Source organism: Excalfactoria chinensis, chromosome 2 (assembly GCF_039878825.1).
Source record: "Excalfactoria chinensis isolate bCotChi1 chromosome 2, bCotChi1.hap2, whole genome shotgun sequence".
Classification (NCBI taxonomy): Eukaryota; Metazoa; Chordata; class Aves; order Galliformes; family Phasianidae; genus Excalfactoria; species Excalfactoria chinensis.
This window is the reverse complement of record NC_092826.1, coordinates 112149259-112174248: the sequence shown is the minus strand read 5'-3', so window position 1 is coordinate 112174248 and position 24990 is coordinate 112149259. Positions and strand designations below refer to the sequence as shown.

At 39.0% G+C, this 24990-nt stretch overlaps 2 protein-coding genes across 3 annotated transcripts; one reads left to right on the top strand and one right to left on the bottom strand.

Moving 5' to 3' along the window:
• Positions 1-1048: 1048 nt before the first annotated feature.
• On the bottom strand, positions 1049-6786 carry OXSM (3-oxoacyl-ACP synthase, mitochondrial). Its single transcript, XM_072329643.1, has 3 exons — positions 6618-6786; positions 3860-4877; positions 1049-2353 (listed from the first exon to the last, which is right to left on the bottom strand). The coding sequence occupies exons 2-3, from the start codon at positions 4840-4842 to the stop codon at positions 1951-1953; spliced, it is 1386 nt and encodes a 461-aa protein (XP_072185744.1). The 5' UTR covers positions 4843-4877; positions 6618-6786; the 3' UTR covers positions 1049-1950.
• NGLY1 (N-glycanase 1) lies at positions 6693-24959 on the top strand. 2 transcript variants are annotated; one of them, XM_072329640.1, is made up of 12 exons: positions 6693-7043; positions 7277-7391; positions 9189-9431; positions 12155-12314; positions 14978-15200; positions 15450-15571; positions 15967-16112; positions 16343-16453; positions 18862-19026; positions 20120-20308; positions 21951-22128; positions 22640-24959. In XM_072329640.1, exons 1-12 carry the CDS (start codon positions 6916-6918, stop codon positions 22813-22815), a joined length of 1956 nt encoding a protein of 651 aa, XP_072185741.1. In that variant the 5' UTR covers positions 6693-6915; the 3' UTR covers positions 22816-24959. The 2 variants fall into 2 exon arrangements, with proteins under 2 accessions (XP_072185741.1, XP_072185742.1); XM_072329641.1 differs by lacking the exons at positions 21951-22128; positions 22640-24959 and having other exon boundaries at positions 6800-7043; positions 18862-19060; positions 20120-20302.
• The last annotated feature ends 31 nt before the right edge of the window (positions 24960-24990 follow it).

Here is a 24990-nt window from a genome sequence, read left to right as displayed (position 1 = left end):
AGTGCATGGAAGATGCACAGGCCACACATTACATATGCTTGTTCTTCCCACTGCATTACAAGATAGCAGAGCAGCAAGAACCCAGGCTACAGCAAGTGAGGATCTGCTCAAATACAACAGCAGCAAGAGAAAGAAACTCATTACGTTCTGAAGGCCCAGAAGATCCTCAGGTAGTCGGGGATCTCCAGATAAAACACCCTTACCTCCACTGCCAACCCTTAAATGAGGTCTGGGAGGGGGTGCAGCCAGAATCCACCCCTTCCAGTCACTCAGGTGTACTGCTTGTACCTGAATTCCCCTGGGTTGGTCGTGCCTTCCTACAAGGTGCTCAATCTCTGGTTCAAGCAGTGACTTAACATTTTCCACTCACTGTTATTGTTGCTCAGTGTCATTAGTTAAGTAATTCAACACATGGAAATGAAAACAAAAATCAAATAAGAAATGATCCACTATTAGAAATCTTATCAACCTATGTTACAAACTCCCAAGTATCACCTGTGTGGAAGAATGTGTGCAAGACTACAGTATTTGAAATACCTTTTGATGGTGGAAAAAAGAGAATTAGAAAAGCAATAGGTAATGGGAACAATGTCATAAATCTTTTACCACCATACAGTAAGTCATCAAGTCACAGCTGTATGGTCCTAACTTGCTAGTCAACGCTCCTTTTGCATAAATGTTTCCAAGTAATTTCTGTACCAAATTTTAGGGAAAAAAAATCTATTCTAATTAAGTAAAAACAGCGGTTGATCAATGGATTGCTACAGTTGCATAAATTACAGTATGCTTATAAAACTTCCAGTAAAATGCAACTTCTTTATTTGAGACCTCTTAATCATCACATGTATGTGCCTTGCTATTTCAGTAGTAGGCTTTTTTACTTGTTTTCTAAATGAACGCTTTATCAGGTTGACACACAGTAGGTTCTGCCTTAATTGTTCATATATGTCATCTATCACAGAGGCTAACAAACTTAGAAATTGGGTGATGGTAACTTGAATTCTCTGTAATTAAAGAAAAGAGTATCAAAATACTTTTCTTTTGTATTTTTTTTTTTAATACCAAAGAATAAGTTGGTTAAGAAACACACCAGTCATAATTTTCCTATCCAGCTTAATTAGCAAACTCCTCCACTTAACCTGCATTTCAATGAGTTTTATATCCTTGCATCATTTTTTTTCCCTCCATCACAACACAGAGACTGGTAAAAGCACTAAGGTGATATCCCTAGCCAGTGGGAAAGTGAGCAGGGAGGTGGAAGACTGAAACATCTCATCTTGAAGGACAACTGGCAAAACTGCACTTCTGGCATTCACAATTAATTTATTCAAAATCTATTCAAAATTATGTGAGATTGGACAAGGTAAGACAAGACGAGATATAAGAGCCTGCCAAAGGCATGGATGTCCACTTTTTCCCTTTACTACATAGAACTCATGTCCATATGCACAGCCAGATGGCATTCCATCCTGAGTGCTGGAAAGAACATCATAGGAAACAAATTTATACAAACAGAAGGAGAAAACATAAAGAAAAAAAACACAAAACAAAACGCCTTTCAGTCAATAAGCAAGTCAAGTCAGAGTTCACAAGAGGATAATCATTCGGCCTCAAAAGTGATGGAGACCAGTGAAGACACGGAAATCACAAATGTATCATTACACTGAAATACAGAATTTATCATTTTCCTCCTCACAAAACAGTGCTACTCAGATTACTTGCTACAAGTCTCCTTTTCGAGCAGAAATAAAAACTTCTTTACCACATGAAAAGCAGGTCTTTATTTTTATTAAAACGAGTAAAAGAAATTCCCTCTTTTTGAAAGAATTACTGATGTAAATGTTGGAGTGAATAAAGTTACGTATCAAGTCTCAAACTATATATACTATATAGCAAAGATCGCAGTACAGAAAATTGAGTGCCGTTTTTTCACAACATGCACAGCACAAGTTAAACACTTGCAAAGCACAAAGTTGCGTTAGTACCACCAAAGCCGAATGAATTTGTAAGCGCAACACGCCGTTTATCAGTTTTCCACTCCTGAGCTTTTAATGGAACATAATTGAGATCAAACTCCGGCTCTGTTTTTTCTAAGTTTAAAGTAGGTGGCAAAATTGCATGGTAACAGGACAGCGCAGTAAATGCTGCTTCGATAGCTCCTGCGGCTCCCAAAAGATGTCCCGTTGCTCCTTTTGTTGAGGAAACTGCAATATTACGTGAGTGATTTTTAAAAAGTTTCTTGATTGCTTGATTCTCGGCAGCATCTCCTAAAGGAGTAGAAGTTGCATGTGCATTGACGTATGTTACATCTTCAGGCTTGATTCCAGAATCTTTTATTGCTGCAGACATACACCTAAGGAAAAAAAGCAAACAAACAAACAAAAAAACAACACCAGAATGCTGAATTTCCCATTATAATTTCCCTGAATATAATTAATATTATATAATTTATATAATTTATATATATTAATATAATTTCCTATTATAATTTCCCTGAAATTTTCTGACATGGCAAACAGAATACATGTACATTTCAGATTTGATTCGCACACAGCTGCAAAAAACAAATATCAGTATGGAGATTGTATTAAAATATATTATCTCATCTCAAGGGTAAAAATGCACCATATTTTGGAGACAGTAAGATTAACTTTCAGCTACTTCCCACTGTGAATTCAATTTATATGCTATTGCAATCATAAAATATGCAAAAAGTCTATTACAAAATATTGCTGTATCATCTCAAGGGTAAACACAAGTCTGAAAATCACAGGTAAGAAACTCATGATTACTCAATTCCCACCAAAGTCTGTAGAACAATAAGCTATGAATCAAATAGTACAGAGGGAAATCTGGTATATTACATCTCCTGAAAAATTTGTTTATCTAATAAAGATACAAAGTCAGTTTTACAATAGATAACATGTAAGCTTCTGCTTGATCTATTTGCACAGTGAGAGATGGAATTTTGTTATTGAATATTCACGTACATCCAAGAAACACAAACTACTGCATATTCCCGAACGTGTAGTAACATCTTGCCTACATAAAGCTCACAAACAATACATGTATATCTAACTCAACTGATAATTAGTCCAGTGATAAAGGTGAGATAACTACTATCTACTTGTTAACTACTTCTCATGAGATTAACACTAATGAAGCTTTACCATCTTACCAAATTGTGCCTTTCTGCTATGCAGTTTCACCAACACCAACCAGAATTAAGTATTTAATCAAGACTGTAGCAGAGCCACACAGTCTAAATACTTTCCCTACAAAAAGTCACAGATTTTCCTAAACCTCAATAATCACAACTAATCCTAAAAACAATAATAATTACTCTAGTAAAATCTTCCAAGCATATGATAATAAATTAGATCCTCCAAGTGCTCTTATCACGTGGTATTTCTTAAGGAATGTTATTCCCCTTCAAGAACATAATAAATGATGTGGCCTGCTTTTGCAGTGAGGTTTCCTTTTTCTACAACAAAGGGTGAAAGAGAACCTCAAAACTTTCTGTAGTATCACAAGATCTTGCGATAAACAAAAGGTTTCCATTGGGACTCATTTGTGTGAATAGCTGAAGGCACCAAATGTAAAATGTTTCCACATAGAGAAAACTTGCATCAACAAAAAGGTTGATTCTAGCAAGAACTGTCCTTCATCCATTTCTTTTAAAAAAGGAACATTGTGGAACACTTTACTAAGAGCTCGTATAATTCAGTTTCACAGCTTTTGGAATATTAATTCAATCCTGAATAGCATTTCTCTAGGAAATGTATAAAGCAAGAGAAATATATGTAGCCTTTATAATTAATACATGAGGCAGCTGCTGTAATCAACATATAGATCTTACCTGAATGCACCATCTCCCTCCGGGTTAGGTGCTGTTATGTGGCAAGCATCACCCGACAGTCCATAACCTAAAACTTCTGCATAGATCCTAGCACCTCTCTGTACAGCATGTCCATACTCCTCCAAGATCAGCACTGCAGCACCCTCTCCCATTACAAACCCTTCTCTCTGTGAATCAAATGGTCGACAAGCCATTTTAGGGCTTGCATTAAAACTGGTGCTTAAGGCCCGAGCTCTTGCAAATCCAGCCAAGGACAAAGGACTAATGCAAGCCTCAGTTCCTCCAGCCAACATGACATCGGCATCACCCAAGGCAATAAATCGAAAGGAGTCTCCAATAGCATGCGCACCAGTTGTACAAGCAGTTGACACTGCATGATTTGGCCCTTTCAGTTGGTATTTAATGCTGATCTGACCTGCTGCCATATTGACTAAAATCTTTGGGACAAAGAACGGACTGACCTTGCTATAACCCTTGGTTTTAAATAAAGAAGCTGTATCAGAAATCTCTTCCAGTGGAACCATTCCCATTCCAACTGCCACACCAGCTCTTAAATGGTCCTGTTCAGACTGTGGAGACCAGCCAGAGTCCTTCATTGCTAGCTCTGCTGCACCAATGGCCATGACAGTAGCAGAACTCATGGACTTGATTTCTGACTTTGAAACAAAGCTCTCTTCTTTGAAATGGCCCTCCTCATCTCCGCGCGGCACACAGGCAGCCACTCTACATGGAATGCCTGCGTATTCTTCCCCATCTAGTGACACAATCCCACTGTCTCCTTGGAGAAGGCGCTTCCACACAAGCTGAGTCCCCACACCAAGAGGAGACACCAAGCCAATACCCGTAACAACTACTTTCCTTCGACACGCAGGCAGTGACTTGCTGAAAGCTCTCTTGTGATTTCTTAAAAGCAGATTCAAATTCAGACTCCGGAGATGAAGATTTGCAATCTTCAACAGTTCCTGCGAGCGCTGTGAGAACATGGTGCAAACCAATCAATCTGTGCACATTCCTGTAGCTGCAGGGGGGGCAAGAAACAAGACACAAACAAAACAATAAAGCAGACAGTGTGAGAAAAGTTCTGTCCTGGTTCTATCTGTATTCCATATCATGGCATCATGCGACAGGCTGTTAGGTTGCAGAGGCACCATGCACTGCGGAGCTGTGTCTCCTGGTTTCTCTAGCAGCCTCACATGAGCTTTGACACTCCAAGAAGAAGACACACTGGGGTGTACTGCATTCCCAAGGAGCCTCCACATGATTTTCCAGTTCTGGGTGATGTGAGAAAAGCTCTCTTTTCCGGTAGGTATGAGTGGAGAGTCTACCTATAAAGACTTGGGCTTGCTTGCTTTCTTCTGATTCTATTTTTTATTCATTTTGATTTACTTCTCTTAATTATTCTGTATTATCTCTTATTTCTTTTAATAAATTACTTTATTCTGTCTCAATCAGGTTTTCGCACTCTTCCTTCCCTCCTCTTCTCCCGAGGTGAGGGAGAAGTATCTCATGATTAACTCTTCAAACTACAACACATGCCAAGTCTGATCTTGCTGAGTTAATAAGCTGCTCTTTACACAGCACCCTAGTGTCAACACTGCAGGAAGGGACGTAATTTCTGTGTCTGTCATCAGGAGCAGTACATGTCACCTCTGTGGGCTGTAAGGCATTCACTGGTTTAGCTGCAAACTTGCCTCAGGGCTTTAACTACCAGCTGTCTGGAGATACCAAGAATAAGCATACATGACTTCATCCTTCTCAGAGAGACCTGAAAATGTCCTAGCATTATCGTGCTAAGGATGCCATAGTATTAACCCTTATGTCAGCCAGGGTTGGCTAAGAAACAAGGTAACAGCACTGTTAGGCCACAGGCTAGGGGCTGGATCTCTTCCTGCCACTAACACAATCAGGCACCTTGGACAAGTCTCCTCATCACCCTATGTCCACCCATGCTTCATCAGCCTAAGGGTATTCAGAGTAGGGTGGGAACAGCTTCCAGAGGGTGTACCACAGCAGTGCTTTGAAAGGCTTGTAACAACATTTTGGATTGCAATCATTTTTCAGCTGGATGTAACACCATGGGAACTCCCCATGATGCCAAGTGAGGGCAGAGGGCTGCTGCTGAGCAGCACTTCAAGCAGGACACACTGGGTGCAAGGAGCAGGCCGAGCAGCATGAGGCAGCGCTGTGCCCATCTTGGTCCCAGTTACATGCATCCAACACATGGGAGCAGAAGGGATTTGACTCTTTTTAGAAGTAATGGCTTGTCTCCAGCCAAAGCACTCTTTAACCAGCAACAAACCAGTGGTCAAAGGTGGAACTCACACAGCCAAGCGGGCTCTGCCCCACCAAAGGGCAGTATCTGATAAAATATGAAGAGCTGAACTGGGAACATGTGTTGGCACAAGGGTAATGTATTTCTAGTAGAAAAAGAGACCTGCTCTTTTCTCTGATAGAAAAACGTGCATAACAGCATTTCTGGCGAATAAAAAGCCAAAAACAGTGCTTCCTAACGTGCACAGGAGCCTGCTTTAAATCATAATCCAAATGAGTCGGTTTAAATTGCAGTTACCCAGTAAGCCTGGGTTTTAGGTAGCAATTAGAACGGCAGATCTGCGGAAAACCAAAGGGGGATTCATTTCTCCCAGAGAACACAGCCGATTTTACACCCCTGGCCGTTCCCAATATTCGACGTGGGATTTAGGGCCGCGGACCGCCCTGCGCCCTCCGCCCCTCCCGCCCCGCCGAGCCCTCGCGGTACCTCCGCCGGCCGCGCTCCCCCCCGCTCAGCTATGGTTGGCTCCGCCTCTCTCCCCCGTTCCGCCGGCGCGGGGCCGCACCACTATGGAGGGACGGGGGGGAAGGGCGTGCGACGGCTTCCTAGTCGATCCCCAATGTCACGATCGGCGGAAAGAGCGAATCGGTGATTCGGCGATAGGCGGAACGGGCGCTCCCCACCCACGAGGCCACGACTTCACCGCTGGGACTGCGCAGGCGCATTGCGGCGCTCGCCTGGCGCAGCGCAAGGCTGGTGGTGCAGCCTGCTGGGAGCCGGAGCGATGGCGGGTTACGCGGGTGTCTCCTCATCGCCGAGCTCCCCTGCCGTCAGAGAGCTGTGCAAGAACGCGCTGGACACCTTCCTGGAGGCCTCTCGGCTGCTCCTCACCTACGCGGACAACATCTTGCGGTGAGCGGTGTCCCGTCCTCTTCCCCCCCCCCCCCCATAGGCGCCCTGTCGCGGCCGGGGCCGTCACTGGTGTCCAGATTGTAGGTGGATGTGGTATGTCGCCTGTATGGCGTGGATGAAACCAAGCGCTTTATAAAGTAGCTTGCAAACAACTAATGCCGCGTAGTGCAGGTGTCCTGCTTCTCAGTGCTCCCCTCATTTGCAAACTCAGTTAACACTTTCGGTTTCTTCAGGAATCCTTACGAAGAAAAATACAGGTCAATTCGAAATGGAAATCCAGCGTTTTCCACCAGGTTGTTGCCCGTCAGGGGAGCAGTTGAGTGTTTGTTCGAGATGGGATTTCAAGAGGTGAGTAGAATCTGCTCATTTCCAGAGCCTTCATCGCTTTGCAAAATAAGAGTTAAAGCTGTTTGTTGTAAAAATAAATGAAACTTAAGAATCATCCTGATTCCCTCTGCTTGTTCCCACCACCAGTAGGGCTTATGTGATCCTGTAGTGATTTATGTAAGAGAGCTGATCTTATTGAAAACTGTTTCATTGTTCTGGAAGTGGGGGTTAATTAGTAGCCAATTCACAGTGCAGCTGCATAAGAACTAGTGTTGTGACAGCTGTGAAGGGCAGCAGATTATTGAAGTAGTGGGATGGTGGGACTTATATAGTTAAATAACTGCGAAACTGCTTCTTAATGTTGTCTCAAGTGAATATTGATTCTGTTGCAGTCATAAAGATGCATTTCAAAGATTGCTTTGCGTGCTGAAATGGTCTGTCTTAATATATTTCAATGCCAAAGCTTGTTGAGCCAATATCAAGCTTTGTATTTACAGCAGTGCTTGGAGGAAAGAAACAACATTTGCTTAATGGTGCAAGGATCTTGCTCTAGCTTTGCTTTATTTTGTTTGTGTCATGCTGCAATGGTGTGTGGGTAACATACATTGTTATGTAGGTCCGGTTGTCATGAGACACCTCTGTCTTAGATTCTGATGAAATCCATTATTTATCCTAATTTTAGGAACTAAATAAATGCTTGCGAAAAGAATTGGTGACTTCAGAGGAAGAAATGGTCTGTAGGTTTATTTGCAGACTGATGCGTAGGAGATTACTCTCAAACAATGTGTTAGCCAAGAGGTAGGCAAGCAGGGAGTGAAGCACTCAAGAAGTAATAGCTTAGTCATTTTCAGGCCTGTTGTAAAATGCTACTTCCTCTTCTGTCAGATCTTTAACTGTGTATTGGCTGGTTATAGTGCCAGCTAAGGCTGGAGTTCACAAACTTTCTTCGATTGTAGTAGCTACAATTGTTCCTTCTTTTGTCTGCCTGGTGAGCTGACTTAATTAAAAGGGGAAAAAAAGAAGAGGACTTCTGGGTTGGTACGATCCATTTAGTTTTGTGGTGATTCTGTGCTTAAAAGTAAAGCACTGCATCTACAGTGATGGGTGACCTAAGGTAACAGTGTTGGTAAAAACATTACTTGGCTTAACATATAGAAGCCTTAGTAGCTGTAGTAGCCTTAGAAACTGAAACTTTTAAAACTATGAGTGTTTTAGGGTATTCCTGTTTTTAGTAACATATTAGTACACGTTAAGTGTACTGCTACTGATTCCATCCTAATTACTGTTGGATTATAGTTAGCAGTAATCACGTTGCAATCAAAGATAGGAACCCAGCCCTCCAGCTGAGTACAGGTCTAAATAAGAAAAATATTTCCCATCTGAAATATGAGTATAGGAGATAATTATACAGGGCTGTTTCTCCAAACGTAGGCTGTCCTCTTGTGTTGTGTGGCATTTCACTGCTGTACTGTGAGAACTGTTTGGTTTTCTTTTTTATTTCTGTTGCTGCTTGCTCTGCCAGACTGTGCTTTTGTTGTCCCCATGTTAGTTTGCAAAATAAGTTGCTTACAAAAGTTACTGTAACAGTGTTATTGTGACTGCCTTTCCTTTAGGGTGACCATAGGTACTTGATTTTATAGCTTCTGCTTTGAAGGATCTACAAGTTCCTGCTGTAAGGAACCCATTCTGAAGGTGAAGTCCTGTGGAGCCTCAGTAGGCTAACTTCTTTTAAATGATATAGCTGTTAGTCACTGGTATCTGTATCTATTGCAGGCTTAGACCTGTGTTAACTGCTGTGTTAATTTGCCCAAATTTCAGGGAGAAACTCACATGGTTTTCCCTAAGGAGGCATCGATGGAGCAACTACGTAAAATCAGAGATTTAATTGCTGTAGAGAGGAGTAGCAGGCTGAATGAGTCGAATCAAGTCCACAGATCAGGATCTTCAGAAACTGTAGCCAGTGCTCAGACAAGTGCACATCGGCCTGCAAGACCTGCTGGCTCTGTTCCTGCCTCTGACCATCAGCAGCCAGAAACATCACTTCTGCAATCTCTCAAAATGGTAATTACTGGATACTTTAGAGAAGCACCAATTTTGATTGTAAAGATTAAAGGAGTCAACTATTGGAACAGATTGCTCAGGTTGTATAGTCTCCAAAAATGTGAATTTTCACGACCTGACTGGATAAAAGCCTTGAGCAAATTGGTCCAACCTCATAGCTAACCTTGCTTTGAGAAGGAGGTTAGGTTAGTGGTTGGTTGGTTGTTTTTAAGTCTTTAACACGAGGCATGCTGTAAGTAGAACATTAGCAAAAGATTTTGTTGAATATGTCCATAGGCGTGTTTTATTGATCACGTCATCATGAGAAGTAGCTGATTTCTATTGGAAAGAGCAATATGGGGGGGCAAAGAGGCAGAGGGAGGCTAAAACATTTATTGTTATGTATTTGTCTGAGAGCCAACAAAAGAACTGACTCGCATGTTGTCTCCATTTTAGCTGGGACTGTTTCTTTTGGAGTGTCTGATGTGATGCTATGTTTCGGTTTGCAGAGAAAAACAATGTTGGTAGCACATCAGTGTTTTTAGCTTTTGCTAAGCAGTGTTGTACAGAGCCAAGACTGTTCCAGTTTCTCAGCTCATAGTAGCTCATGGACTGGAGGGTGCAGAATCAGGGCAGCTGGCTTAAACTGGCTGAAAGGATATTCCATGCCATGTGGCATAGCGAAGAAGGAGAGTTTTGAAGGGGGTGGGTTCATCTCACTCTCTTCCACGGCTTGGGGGGGCTAGCTGGGTGTCAGTCAGTGGTGAACAATTGCTTGTGTATCACTTCTTATATATGCTCATATATATGTATGACATATGTGTATATATATATATATATATGACATATATATATATACACACACATGTGTTTGTCGTAATTATCATTTTCTCTATCTTAGTGAATGGTTTTATCTCAACTCGCAAGTTGTGCTTTGTTTTTTTTTCCTTTCAATTCTCACCCACATCCTACTGGGAAGGGAGATCTCAGCCACCTGCTGAGTTAAACTACAGCATACGTTTACCACTGTTGTCATCTCAGTTCACGCATCATGACCTGCGTGTGTAGGCTGTAAGGGAGAGACAGTAATTTAGCAAGGCAAATACATTTTGTATTTAGTTAAGCTGAGATGAAATTCTCTGGTGATGAAGAGGCAGAGTCCTCCTTTCAGCTGATGTTATCTTGTCCTGGAGGGAGAAAACTCTTTAAGACCTCACATTACTTTAGAAAATGAAGCAGTTTTACTGTTTGAATGTTGAAGGGTGCTTTGGTTTAACTCTGAAGCTTTCTCCCTTAGAACCATTGTGATGTTCTTAAATAAGTTGGTGCAAGATGAATTCTTCCATAAGCTTTCTTCTTAAGCATCCTTCAACAGAGTGTGTCTATTTTAAATGAAATTATTAGTATGTTGTTGGACACTGAACTGTGACATGCTGTTTCTTACCTATCCAAAGATTTGTGGCAGGGAAATAAGTAGACAGAATGATTGGATGCACTTCACTTTTGGTATTTCACTTCTGCTTCTTGTGTTTACTGACTTATCCAATTTTGTAATGGTGGCTGGAAGCTGTTATGAAACTTCTGGAGAGACTTGCTGTAGTCAGTGCATTTTTCTGGGTTTCTTGTGATTCAGCATGAGTTGTGGGACCAAAACTTATTGCAGTTCAGAGATAAGTAATACAGTGGTTGTACTCCATTACAGATCTGTATTACTGCTGTTTTTTTTTCAAGGACTTATAATAATAACTCTCCAAACCTGTTCAATTTTGGTTTATATGCTGCGTTAGTTAGAATGAAGTCTGCAAGACACCTTCTGGCTGTGCCTTGGTGATTTTTGTGTGCACAGGAAGAGGTGTTTTATTTTTCCAGTGAGCTGTTATATTATTGTATGCAGTGTTGTCTGATATCAGATTTAGAACCATCTTTTTAGCGAAAGCATTTTTGTTTCTTATGTGTTGCACCTGTGATTCATGGGATTCTTGCTATATTGCATTCTATCTCGAGATAATGGAATTTTTGATGACGCAAAGAAGCAAGTTAACAAGATTAATAAAACTAAAGGCTGAAGTATGATCTATTGCTAGAGAATGGGAGAGGAAGAGTGAGTTGGGTCAGTTCAGCCTGGGGAAAAGAAAACTGAGGGTAGGGTGGGTTTATGATTGATATTTATAAATATCTAAAGGGAGGTTGGAAGCAAATGGGTGAGGCCAGGCTATTTGTAGTGGTTTGCAGTGAAAGAACAGGGAGCAGTAACCTAAAACTTGAACACAGGAAGTTTGATACAAACATGTGGAATAACTTCTATTTGAAAAGGATGACAGAGCACTGGAACAGGCTGCCCAGAGAGGATGTGGAGTCTCCTTCTATGGAGATACTCAGGGCTCATCTGGACACCTGCCTGTGTGATCTATTGTAGGGAACCTGCTTTAGCAGGGGATTGGACTCAGTTTCTTGAGGTTCCTTCCAACCCCTACAACTCAGTGGTTTTGTGATTTTTACACTATAAGGTATGCGAAGTTGGGTGGTGGGGAGAGGAGGGGTTAAAGAAAGTTCAGAAATTTGTCAGCAGAATTGTCTTTTAAACATTCCTCTTTGTCCTGGCTCTACTTTGTTTACTAAGGATAAAAATAATGCAACTGTGTGTATAGGATTGTGACTGATTTTGAGCTAGATGTAGAAGCTTGGTTTTCCTGGTTAAAGGTGGAGGCTTATAAGACATTTAGTAACTGAAAATCCTTTTGCAGGCTGCAGATATCTTGACAACACTTCAAAGCAGATGTGAGCATCTTATCTTAGTGTATGAAAATACTTCTCTTCAGCAGAAAGCACTAGCTTTGATTCCCCTCCAGCAATTGAAAGAGAAGGCTCAGAAAAAGCTAGCACAAGCTACAAGACTGGACAAAGGTAATGTCGCAATGTATATGGAAGTAGAAATATTCTTTCTGCTCTACTCATCTACCATTTTTTAGGTGTGGATATCAAGTCATGTATATGCAGATTCCAAATGTTGTATCTGTGTCAGGATTGTGCTCTTCCTCATTACTAATTTTCTGTTCTTTTCATATATTTTACTACTGTTTTTATTTTTCGGATTGCTTTTATTCATCTATCCATTACTACTTGCACGTAGAAAATTTGAAGTCTTGATTTCTGAATTAGCAGCAAGCTATGGCAGACAACCTGAATGAGCATCGAGAGTGAAATAAATACAAGAGGGAAATGAGCTTTTTTTCACTTATAGTTTTCATTTTGAAATGTCAGTTTTGCTTTTCTGTCAGTCCTACAATTCCAAATTCAGAAAAAAATCCAAAATTCTGTTTAAAATCATAGTAGTGAGGTCTTGCTTTTGACCTTTCCAAAACACGATCTGATATGAGAAGAAACACCATTCTTGCAAATGCTAAAATGAATGAGATTGTTCAAATGCCATGATTTTTGACCAAAAGTGATGCATAAACATAAATATTCCTACTGTCGGTGGGTAGGATTTGTTTTCTTCATAAATGCTGATTTCTTTTGAAGGTGAAAGTGTTTGGTGGTTGAAAATAAGTCAATTTAACTAAAGTTTAGATTTGTTTCATTAATATAGTGAAATTCTATTTGTGCAATATTTTATATATATTTTAATGGGCTCCCAAGCAGAGTTTAGACTTAAAAAATCTTTTCCACTGTGACAGAGGACTTCAGAGCAATTCTAGTTTGATGGGGATGCAAACTAAACGGGACTGCAAACCAAAGATAAACTCGTCATTGTTTGTCTTGTTGACTTTGTAACTGTCCCTTTCAGCTTCTTCAGTTTTCATGTATTGCTGGGTTAAGGTTGTTACCTGTGGGAATATCTGCTTGGTGCTAGGTGGCACTTGCTTTTAGGACTTCTTTAGCAGACATCTTAGGTTTTTGTCCTTTAAAGTCTGCATTAGGAAGGTCATTGTCATTTGAGCTGAAGTACGAATTTTTGACTGTTTTCACTTTACCTCTTCCCATTAGAAAGATCGATTATGCAGTTGAAAATAGCTGGACGTGAGAGAGCTATTTACTGTTCATGTACATCATATTTGTCATTCTTTTCCTGCAGTCTTTTCATGAATGACCTATTTACAGGCCAAGAGACGAATACTGATATAATAGTGGTTGTATTTTCATAGGTGGATTCTGGCTTATATGTTGCTGTCCGTGAAAAGAGCGTGTAGGCTGCGCTCAAAATCTTCTGTTCTTAGAGGGAAGTTTGAACACATAAGTTCACATTTTGAAAGCAGTAATACAGTAAAATTTCCATTGTTACTTAATTAAAGTCAGTCCAAAGTCTCAGTTTTTTTGGTTTTGATTAGCAGATGATCTTCTCTTGGCAATGTGTGTTTAATGAAGTTAGGAGTCCATAGTGTTTTTCAGTAGGCAGAGTACTTCAGAAGAAGATACAAATCGAATTTAGATAAAATACACATCTCTTCTATTCCTTCCTCACTGTCCTGAGAAAGAAGAGTGCACAAATTTGGCACAACTTTCTTTAAACTGCGTTTTTCTCAAATACTTTTTGTCTTCATAAGTGTGATCTGTCAGCAAACTGTAGTACATAAAATAATCACATATTAGTATCTATGATTGCAGCATGGCCACCTAGATGGTGGAATTAATAGGAAGACTTGCTTTAATGTTTATGATTCTGAAGGAGGAAGAGGATGTGCTTTGGACAGTAGAGCAGGATATACATTTAAAGACTATGAAGAGTTTAGAAGGCTGAATTTTATATCTTCAGGTAGAGTGGGATCATTTCCAAATGACAGAATAGCAACAATATGTGAGAAGATGCCTGTTGTGGCAGGATGTGTTTAAGAGCCGTTTGGATGTGGTACTCAGGGATATGATTTAGCAGAGGTTTGTTGTTGTGGTGTTGTTTCGTGGTTGTTTTTTAAGAGATTGGCTACTGGTTAGGCTGCGGTTGGACTTGATGATCTTCAAGGTCTTTTCCAACCTGAGTAATTCTATGATTCTATGATTCTATGATTGTGAGCACAGGACAAAGAGACAGAAGAGTCTGATGTTCTGATGTGGTAGAATCAGATTGGAAAAATAGAGACATGCCGTGTCATTTTGAGTATGCTGACAAAACTGTTACTTGCTGAGGTTATAAATGAGCTTATCTTTACTTACCTAACATGCATGCATGTTCTATGGTACTTGAACAGACTTTCTGCAGGCAGTTTATATTTTACCTGTTTGGCTATATTGCTATTGGTATCTGATAGAGATCCAAAGCAATTGTTATTCCTAATTTAATAGCAAAGAACAGGAAAAGAATACTTAGGAGCAGATAAAGAGTTAGTATAGAGACTCTTACGTAGCCATAGAGAGGGGAAATTCACCTGGCTTCACTGTATATCTAACTTGTTCTCCTGAGAATTTCCCAGTTCTCACTCTAGCTGTAGTGAGAACTAGGGAGTGCAGCTGGGAGTGCAGACTTTTGTTCCTGAAATACAGTTTGCCATTATTCAGTCTTCACTTAGATTTTCTCTCTCAAGTGTTTAAGCAAAGTACAAACCATTTGATCTCACTTTGTGTAAATCCTACAGGTGAACATGTGAATCAGGAGGACTTCTTGTTGTTGGAGCTCTTGAACTGGTTTAAGAATGACTTCTTTCATTGGGTAGATAATCTGCCTTGCCGCAGGTGTGGTGGTCAGACTGAAATTAAAAGAGACTACCTGTCACCAACTAATGATGATCTAAGGTGGAATGCTGATAGAGTGGAAAATCATTACTGCAGCCAGTGTCAGTTCAGTAATAGATTCCCAAGGTGAGCATACAAAGATCTGGTTTTTTTGTAGTTTTTTGTTGTTTTTTTTTTCATTTCTTTTGTGAAACGGCTTTGTATTTATGCACTTTATGAACAAGTGGTAAGTTGTTGGATCATTTCCATTGTCTTCTGTGGACTGAATGGCACAAAAATCTGTTTAAATCATTGCAAGGGCAGTCACGATGTAAATATTTTTGGAAGATGAAATATGTTTTCCTTTATTCTACTTTTTTTTTTCTCTTCCACTAGGTATAATAATCCAGAGAAACTTCTGGAAACCAGATGTGGACGCTGTGGCGAGTGGGCAAACTGTTTTACACTGTGTTGCAGAGCTATGGGGTTTGAAGCAAGATATGTCAGGGATTGGACAGGTAACGGTATAACATATTATTTTAATACAAGTGTATGCAAAATGAGACAAGGTTCTAAGGTTTTGTTAGTCCTTCAGGCAGTGTGTGAAATTATGTAGTTTAGCTAACAAAGGAATATAAATTCTGTTTCCCCTCTTGCCTGATAAAGCGAAATATAGTTGTGCAACTATGGAGAGTGTCTGACTTCAGAGTGATAGTCTTTTGTTGAATCAAGGTGAATGTGATCCTAAGGCAGGAAGAAAAGGCTCTGCTAACTTGTCTGAATATAGATTATCAGAAATATATTCTCTTACCTGTTTCTTTTATTTCATAAGTAAGGAAGTTTCATTAGTCTGGGCCATTAGAGAGGATCTATTTCTGTAACTCACTGCCTACTTTTGGCCTTTGTTATATAGATCATGTATGGACTGAAGTATATTCTGCATCTCAGAAAAGATGGCTTCACTGTGATCCCTGTGAAAATGTCTGCGATAAACCTCTTCTCTATGAAATCGGTTGGGGAAAGAAGCTTTCCTACGTAATTGCGTTCTCCAAAGATGAGGTGAGAGTGATGATTTAAAGAAACAACAACAAATACCCATACCAAACCAGTCCTGTTCCCTCCCCTCACAAAAAACCCAACACGTTTCCCTGGGGCCAAGTGTGTGAAGTATTCCATCTTAAAGTGATTTCCAGAATTATTAGATCTAAAAAAGTACTTTGAATAGTTAAGCTCTTTAAATCAAGATATTCGGGAATTTTGATTGCTCTGTTTTCTTTGCCTTATTTGAGGTTGTTGATGTCACATGGAGATACAGCTGTAAGCATCAAGAAGTACTCACTAGAAGGACAGCACTCAGTGAAGCTAAACTGCGTGAAACAATTAATGCAATCAATAAAAAGGTATGTAGCTTAAATAGACCGCTGCAAGTGAAACGTGCCTTTCCAGAACATGACATCCTTGAACAAAGACGTGTGTTTTGTAACCTGTTAGGAATGTCCTTGCTTTATGGAAAATACAGTAATGTTACCTGTACCATTAACTGTTTAATTTGTGTGGCTCACTTCCTTCCTGGGCTAATTCATATGCATCAAAATGTTAGTTCCTATGATAAAGTAAAGCTGATGGCTCAATAAACACTCCTTTTTAGAGGCATGCTGGCTTAAGGGTTGTAGTCAAATGTTATTATGAGTGTGAAGAGTTAAGAAATTATTTCAGAGCCCAGCTTCAAAATTTTTATCAGTAATGAAAAGTCAGTCTCACGCAGAGTGTAGTTCTGAAAAGCATGACCATGGTTTAATAAAATTAAAGGAAACGAAGGATCAGAAATTCAAGTTGAAGAATGGATGCATTCCAAAGAGTTGCAGTAATTTGGTGAAGTCCTCTGATCATTAAACCCTCGTGGCTACAAAACTGATCTGTGGGGGCCTTTCTTCAGGTAATCTGGTTACGCCAGTTGGTCATCTGCCTCTTTTCCACCAGCTGAAGAGAACCTTGGAAGCAGGGTGCTATTCCAAGAGGAATAGAGGCTGTTACTGATGCAGAAGTTGTAAGGAAGGAAAAAATGAAAAAAATAATGCAGTATTGTTGGAATGAGGAAATTCTGTCTGAATGTCTCATGGGCTGGTTTTCCTGGTCTCCTCCTTATCTTGTTGATGTCACCCTTAGATCACACTGTTTCACTTTCAGAAGTCTAGAGAACCCCGGTAAAAGATGTGTGTTGGCATCTCCAACAGATAGTGCTGTGTATGTTGGTCTATTGGTCTGATTATTCTATCCATGTTTATATTGATGCAGCTCATGAGCTGATGTGTGCATTTTTTGAACAAGAAAGATGTGTTTCAGATGAAATTTTCATTAAGAACTGAGTACAAGGAAGAAATATAGATATACTTCCCAAACACCCCTGGATTTCTTTTATCTTTTTCCACACATAGAAAGCCTCAGACCTTCTTTCACTATGCTTCATGCTTTCCTTGCTGCTCTCCAGTATTGTTAAAGCTTTCTCATCAGTCTACTAGAACAGCTTTGTCAGTCGTTTTTGATGAGCTCTTATTTTGATGAATAAATTGCTCTCCCTTTCTCCAGACAAAATGATACTCATACTCTGCCTCCCACTTGCTTTCTTTTTCCTCAGCAGCTTTTCAGGATAAAAGAAACAAAAGCAGGAAGTTTGAGCCATGATAATGAATAATGGAGTTCTTGGAATCCATTTCAGTATACAAATGTACTGCCAACAGCATCATTTATAGGAAACTTAGTTATAGATTTTCCCAGTTATAAGCATTGTTTCTCATAATTTCTCTATGTCTGCTTTTCATTCTTTCATCCAATTCTACACTGTTTTCTGGAACGAGGGCCTATCAATTTTTTTTCTGTTCCTAATATCAAAAAATGTCAAGGCTCAGGACTGCTTTCTGAGGTGACTGGAATAGTTATTGACCAAAAGTTTCAGGTCTTAATGGGCTCAGTGTGCATGTCTTGTATGATCACTGAAGTGAAAAATACACGCGTAATGTACTCAGTCTTGAACTTAACTTTCCACTCCTGTGCAGGTGTACCCACAGTTAAGGAAAAAGGCTTCACCTGCCACTTCTGTATGGTTGATGTGAAAGCCATGGGGACTAAAACCTAGCCTCTTAACAATTGTTTTTTTTAATTGTGTATGAAGACACCCCTAGTTTTATCAATGTGGTCAAAGACTGTTATAAAATTATCTTTCTTTTCCTCTTAAATTTTGTTTAATCTACCTGGGAGAATGTTTTTGTTTGTTTGTTTTAATCAGCTTTCTGATACCTGCAAAAATAGGAACGTAATAGTTTTTCTGATGGAATCAGTCACTGTGGATTAATTCTTTCACAGACCAACAGAATCTTTTGTTTGGATTTAATCACAAAAGCAAGACTACTGCTAACCAAATCACTCCACCTTAGAAAACTGTGACACAATAGCTATGCTTGTTTTCTCTCTAAGGTACAGAATAGATATGAATAACTCTAAAATACATTAAGTATTTCATCATCCAAGCAAATATATTATAAACGTAGCACAAGCCTGAATTAACTCTGCATAGTTCATGGAAGTTTACAGAACGCGCACTAAATACCGTTGTCAAATAACCGTACAGTTATAACTGGTTGATGAACTGGTTGTATCTGGCTCACGTGGATTGAGATTAAGGTTTTGAATTTCAAATGTTGGCCTGTTTTCTTTTTTTTTTTTCTTTTTTTCCTGCTGGTGTCACTCTAGGGCTGTATTGGATACACGTTTCTTTCTGAATGTTTTATTTCTTTCTTGTATGTATTTTCAGAAACAACAATCTTTGTCAGAAAGCAGGAAAAAAGAGCTCTTGGAAAGAACAATTGTGGAACTTGCTGAGTTCATTTCTCCTAAAACACCTAAACCTGGAGAATTTGGTGGAAGGACATCGGGTTCAATGGCTTGGAGAATAGCCAGAGGTGAAACTGGTTCAGAGGTATTTAACTTTTCCACTGGTGACCATCCTAAAGGTAGCGTACAGTTGTACAATCAATAGGTAAACAGAGGTTTAGACAGATCTTTCGTTAAGAAAGATTATCATGATGGAAAGATAACCTGTAATAAATGGAAATGCTCACTGATGTTGAAGGCTCACAGTATACTCCACAAAGGAGCAGTCTCCAGTGAAAAAGATCCTTCCTCAGTAGTAAAAATGGGATCTAGGAAAGGTGGAACCAGGCTCCACTCCCTCTGGTAGCACAGCTGAATTAACTTCACCTGTGCTCCCGCAGCTGACTCATTGCTTGCCTCAGGTGGTCAATCAGAGATTCAGACTGTGATCAACAGTTTCCCATACAGGTAGCTAATTAGAATTTCTGTGACTACAGTCTGCAGAGGAATAGAGCTTTGTGAGTCAATGGTAGGTGAACTAAAGATTATGTTCAAACAGTGAAAACTGTAAAAACATTAGGGGCAAGTAAAGTAGAATTCAGTAGTGGTACACTAGAAAGTTGAGGATTGGTGGCAGTCCATTGATTCGAACAGTGTTTGGGAATAACTGAGTCACGCTAAAGTATTACGTTTTGTACTTAATAAAATAATCCATTTTGATTAGTTATAATGCAACAGAGCTAGGAAGTTTTAGGGCAGGTGGAAGCTGTTGGGAAAACTTTAAAAAGTATGTGCTTATGGAGTTTGTAACTTGTTCCTAACATGTTACTTTTTTTCCTTAAGTTTGCAGATTTTATGTTCTTCGCTTAATAATTTACTTGCAAAAGTAATTATGTGACTATTTTAAAAATAATATTTTTGCTCCTGCCTGGGAAAGTGGCAAGTCTGTTGTAGGAAAGTAGTTCAGACGTCTCTGTTTTGTACAACAAAAGCACTTATGCAAACTCTTTAAAAACTATGATGTGATTTTTTGGGGGCTTTTTTCAGTTGACATAAAAACTGAGAAAGTGTGGTACATTAATTAAAAGTAATGGCATATTACTTGATGGTTGGACTAGATGATCTCATAGGTCCTTTCCAACCTTATGATTCTATGATATTTTGGGAAATTAATGTGCTTGTCTTTATGTCTTTTTCAGGAGAGAAAAGGAGTAGTTTTTATTCCCTCTGAAAAAGAGAAGGCTTCTAAACTTTTCCACCTCATTTACAATGTTGTGGAAGATAGTTATACACGGATTTCCAATAATAATGAGCAAATAAGTGGCTGGGGAACAGGTGTTTGGAAGGCAGAATCAATTTGGAGAAAGGTTGAAACAGATTGGAAGATGGTAAGGATTTATCAACTGTTAAATCTACCATGAAAGTATGACAGTGCCAGTAAAGTAGAAAATCCTTGCCTGTGTTTGCCATCAAAACCTCTCTTGGTGTCTACAGAATTTTGCTGATGCTCATAGATATTGCTGGAAAGTTTCAGGTAAGATTGCCAGATGATTTAAGAAATTGTGAACAAATTTAGCTTGCCTTTCAGAACGTTAGGATCCCTGCTAGAGCACCAAATCTTAAAATCTTGTTTCCTTCTTATGCTTCTGGCCAAACATGTGATACTGCTTTAGTGAAAAGCAGTACTTGTCTCAAAACAAACAAAAAAAACAAAACAAAAAAACACACACAAAAAAAAACAAAAACAACACACAAAAAAACACTTTTGCTTTGGGGAATGGCTTTATAGTGTGTATCGTATCTCCTTGATGCACAGCCAAAGGAAGAAGTTGACATCCTAAACATTATGGTTCCATCTGCAATAACACAAAAAAACTTATCAGCCAGATTATCGTATACCCTGCCCAGACTCTTTCCCATCTGTTAGGACACTGAGCAGCAGAAGAATCATATGCTTTAAATCTAGGAAGAAAAGAGTTGATGCCGGTAGAATAGGAAGGGATCACACACTAACAAGCTTTTTCAGCAACAGCTACCAGTGGTGGAACTGAACATTCCTCTGAGCTACCGCAGCATGTTATTGTTCTGTTCCCTCTCTCATCCTACTGGCCTGAAGGGTCTTTGGCCAAATGTGTGTCTGTCTTAAGGAATAGTTTGTTTTTTAGTAATGAAAAATGTAGCAACGGGCATAATTCTCTTCTAACATTTTCTGTGCTGGGTCTATGCATAACAACAGGTATTTATACAAACTGGGAGGAGAACCGCTTGAGAGCAGCTGTACAGAGAAGGACTTGGGGGTCCTGGTGGACAAAAAGCTGGACATGACTCAGCATTGTGTGCTTGCAGCCCAGAAGGCCAACTGTATTCTGGGCTGCATTAAAAAAGGGGTGGTCAGCAGGGAGAGGGAGGTGATTGTCCCCATCTACTCAGCTCCTGTGAGGCCCCATCTGGAGTACTGCATCCAGGCCTGGTGCCCCTACTACAAGAAGGACATGGAGCTCTTGGAACAGGTCCAGAGGAGGGCCGTTAAGATGGTCAGAGGGCTGGAGCACCTCTCTCCTATGAAGAAAGGCTGAGGGAACTGGGCTCAAATAGTGTTTGTACAGGATGTATTTATGGCTAGCATGTATGATTTACCTTATTCAAGACTTGAGGTCCTAGAAGTGCCGTGTGGCAAGGAGTCACATCTGCAAAATCCAGAATACTGAGCAACAAAAATGAAGCTGTAGACCTATGGTTTTATATAAAAGCCAGAAGTCTGCTTTTGTTTAAATAATGAACTTTAATGAAAATGTTGAAATGGATTAGTTTTCCTAGTGAAGGGCTATGAATTGTGTACAGTTACCTAACTGCTGAATAGACTTAATGATTTAGAAAGTAATCATATAAAAAGCAGTAATGTGAACAGTTTTAAAGCATAATAAAGAATGAAAGTATATCCTTAAGATTTAATAACCTTGTTTCAGGGATTAATTAAATATGTGTTGACCGTCTCAATTTTTTATGTGACTATGTCTTGTTTTTATTTAGGTTTATTTAGCCAGAAAAGAGGGGTCATCCTCTGCTTCCATCAGCTGGAAGTTTGAGTGCAAATCTGTTGGTCTAAAAATAGATAACATTTCAATTAGGACGAGCAGTCAGACATTTCATAGTGGAAGAATCAAGTGGAGACTTTACTCTCCTGCAGCAGAAGTTATTCTGGTAGGAGGTAAGTGTGAAATTACATCATGCAGCAAAAGTGTAATTGCAAATGCATAGCTTATATGGGGAAAACACTAGGCAACTATTAAAAATGAAATGTAAACATATGTTGACATTTCTAATTCAGTCTTTCTTAGCAAGGTCAAAAAAACCGCTGTGTTTAACCAGAATTGGTAGAGAAAAAGGGACAAAAGCAAGTTTTAGTAATCTTCTCAATACTACTTTTGCAGGATCATGGCGTTAGCAAAAACACAGTGAATAAAAGCTGTGTGTTTTACAAGGAAGGACAGAGGTTTGTATGTGTGGTGGCGTCAACCTTGACAAGATCCTTTGACTGTGAAAAATAAACTAAAATTCTGCCTCTGTTATTTTTTTTCTTCTACTACTGATAGATTGATTTGTACAGTGGTGACTCAGATTATTAAACATTCGTGACACGTTACCCCTTTAATACGAGTTCTCGCATTGTATGCTGTTTGGAGCGGACCCTTACTTTGTTTATCTTTTTCTTCCAACAGATAAAAATCTCTCCTCCTATTCAGATTTTTGTGGTGCAACAGAAGTTACACTGGAAGCAACTCTAAGTGGAGGGGATGGTAAAGTTGCGTGGCAACACACGCAGCTGTTCAGAAACAGCTTAACAGGATGTGGAGAAAATTGCTTGGAGATTATTATAAAACTTGCTGATCTCTGAGAACCTGAAATAAAGTGAACTGGATTCCTTGAAGACGCCATACTGTGGAAACAACACAAGGTCTTGGTTGGCAGTTCGTGACTATCCTGCGGACAGCTTATTCCTGTTTCAATCTTTCCATTTTGCCAAATGGAAACTGCATGGGTACTGAATAGGTAACCATCACAATGAAACCTTCTTTGCTTTGAAACTTAAAAATTAAGGGGATTGAACCATTAAATTAATGCTCTTTCCTTTAAAGAAAGGAAAGTATTTCTTAGAAACCAAAATGTGGTCATAAGAGCACAGAGCAGTTTTAATTTGGAGTTTGTGGTTGGGCTATTTGTTTTGTTTGTTTTTAATCTACTTCTTGCAAAAGCAATGTAAATTCCATTTTCTGATTAAAACAAATACATTGTGATGATTTTAAAATATTTTAAAAACAAATAGAAGACAAATATTTTCAAGGAATAATCTGTTTTTGTGTAACAATTAGCTGAAATTAAGAGAAATAAGGAAGCGATCTTAAAATGATCTTATACATATAAGTATTAAACTTGTGTTTAATACCTAGAAGTGTTTGGAGTTATGATAATAGACTAATTTTGAAAGAAATGTTCATTATGTACCTAAGATTTTGTCCTGGCTTGTGATATGAAATTGAGACTTAAAAATGAATATCAGATTTTTTTTTTTCTATGAAAAAGATTATTCATTATACATACTGTTTTACAATATAAATTTAAATCTATGCACCTTTAAAAAGATTTATGTAGCGTGTAGGTGTTGAAATAGTTTTTTAAGCCATTGTCTTGAGGTGCTTTGAATGCTGTTCCCAAATTCAGTGTAAAAGTGTATACGATTTTCTGTTACTGTATACAATGTTTAAGTTTCTTTGGGTATAATAAAACTGCCACCCAGGAGATTTCAGATGTAGCAGTGCTGTGAATAAACCGTGGAGTGAATGTTCAGATTAGATAGCCTTCCTCAAATTCTCTGATAAAGACTATGTCTGGGAGATATGAGACTATTTCTATTATAAGGCTATAAAACAAAGTTTAAACTATAGTTTTATTTTAAAATAAGTGGAAAATAAGGGATGATATCCCGAAGGTTGGTGTGATCTTAAAGATTTTTTTCTTCCTTTTATTTTTCTTCCCTTTTGTTGTTAAATCTGACCCTTCCAACCACTGCATTGACTTGAAACTATTCTCGAAAATCATTTGTGTTGAAACAAATCAAGCATATTAAAATGTGTGGGTACTATTAGAAAACTGCACGTGCATAGTGAATGTAGGCACTGAAGTTATGCTGTAGACATCTTAAAATAGTAGATTAACAGCTCAGGAGTGATGGAATCATGCGCAATAGATTATATGTTTCTCTTTGGAATGCAAATTGGCAGTTAATGAGGGAATAAAGAGGGAGTCTCCGCTCCCTTAACACAGAACAACTGAGTGACAGGTAGATGTATGGAGGGATGTTGGTCTGTACTTGACTAATGCCAAGTGAATTTGCCCATTTCCATTCAGAACTTCTCCTGCTTTAGTTTCAGCTCAGAAAATTTGAGTGGGAACCAAACAAATAAGTATTACAGTCTGATCTTCATGCTATAGTGGAAGAAAGTAGTAAGAAAAAAACATCTCACCTTTCTGTTTCATACTTATGACAAGTTATTTCCTTCATTTTATTTCTTAAAATAGAGGATTATCAGGAACTGTAAAGGAGCTTAACTACATTTGATAATTTGAAAGCAGAGGGCAGAATAATTCTAGTAGTAGTAACATGAAAGTAATTTTCTCACAGTTTTGGTCAGAATCTTTGGGGGAAGAGGAATAACTTGAAATAACTTATTGAAGTCAGTCATCCACTCCAACAGGAGAGTAGGTAATGTTCATTATTAAACTAAGCTCCATAAATCTAGTTAAACAATAAGTACTTTTCATACTTGTAAGATCTTCTTTCAGTATTTATTTCACTGCAACTCAAGTATTATTATAACTTTAATTTTTGAAGCCAGAGGCAAGTCCTGTGATATTTTGCTTTCTTTCATCTATAGTTGCTTAATAATTTACAGCATCCTGAATTTGCAATAGTGTGTGGTGGAGAGATCTGTACTGCGATGTACTCTACAAGTGTGGGTATTAAGTTAAGCTGGCAATGCTGTGTTCCTAGTTGAGTTGTGGGTGATGTTGG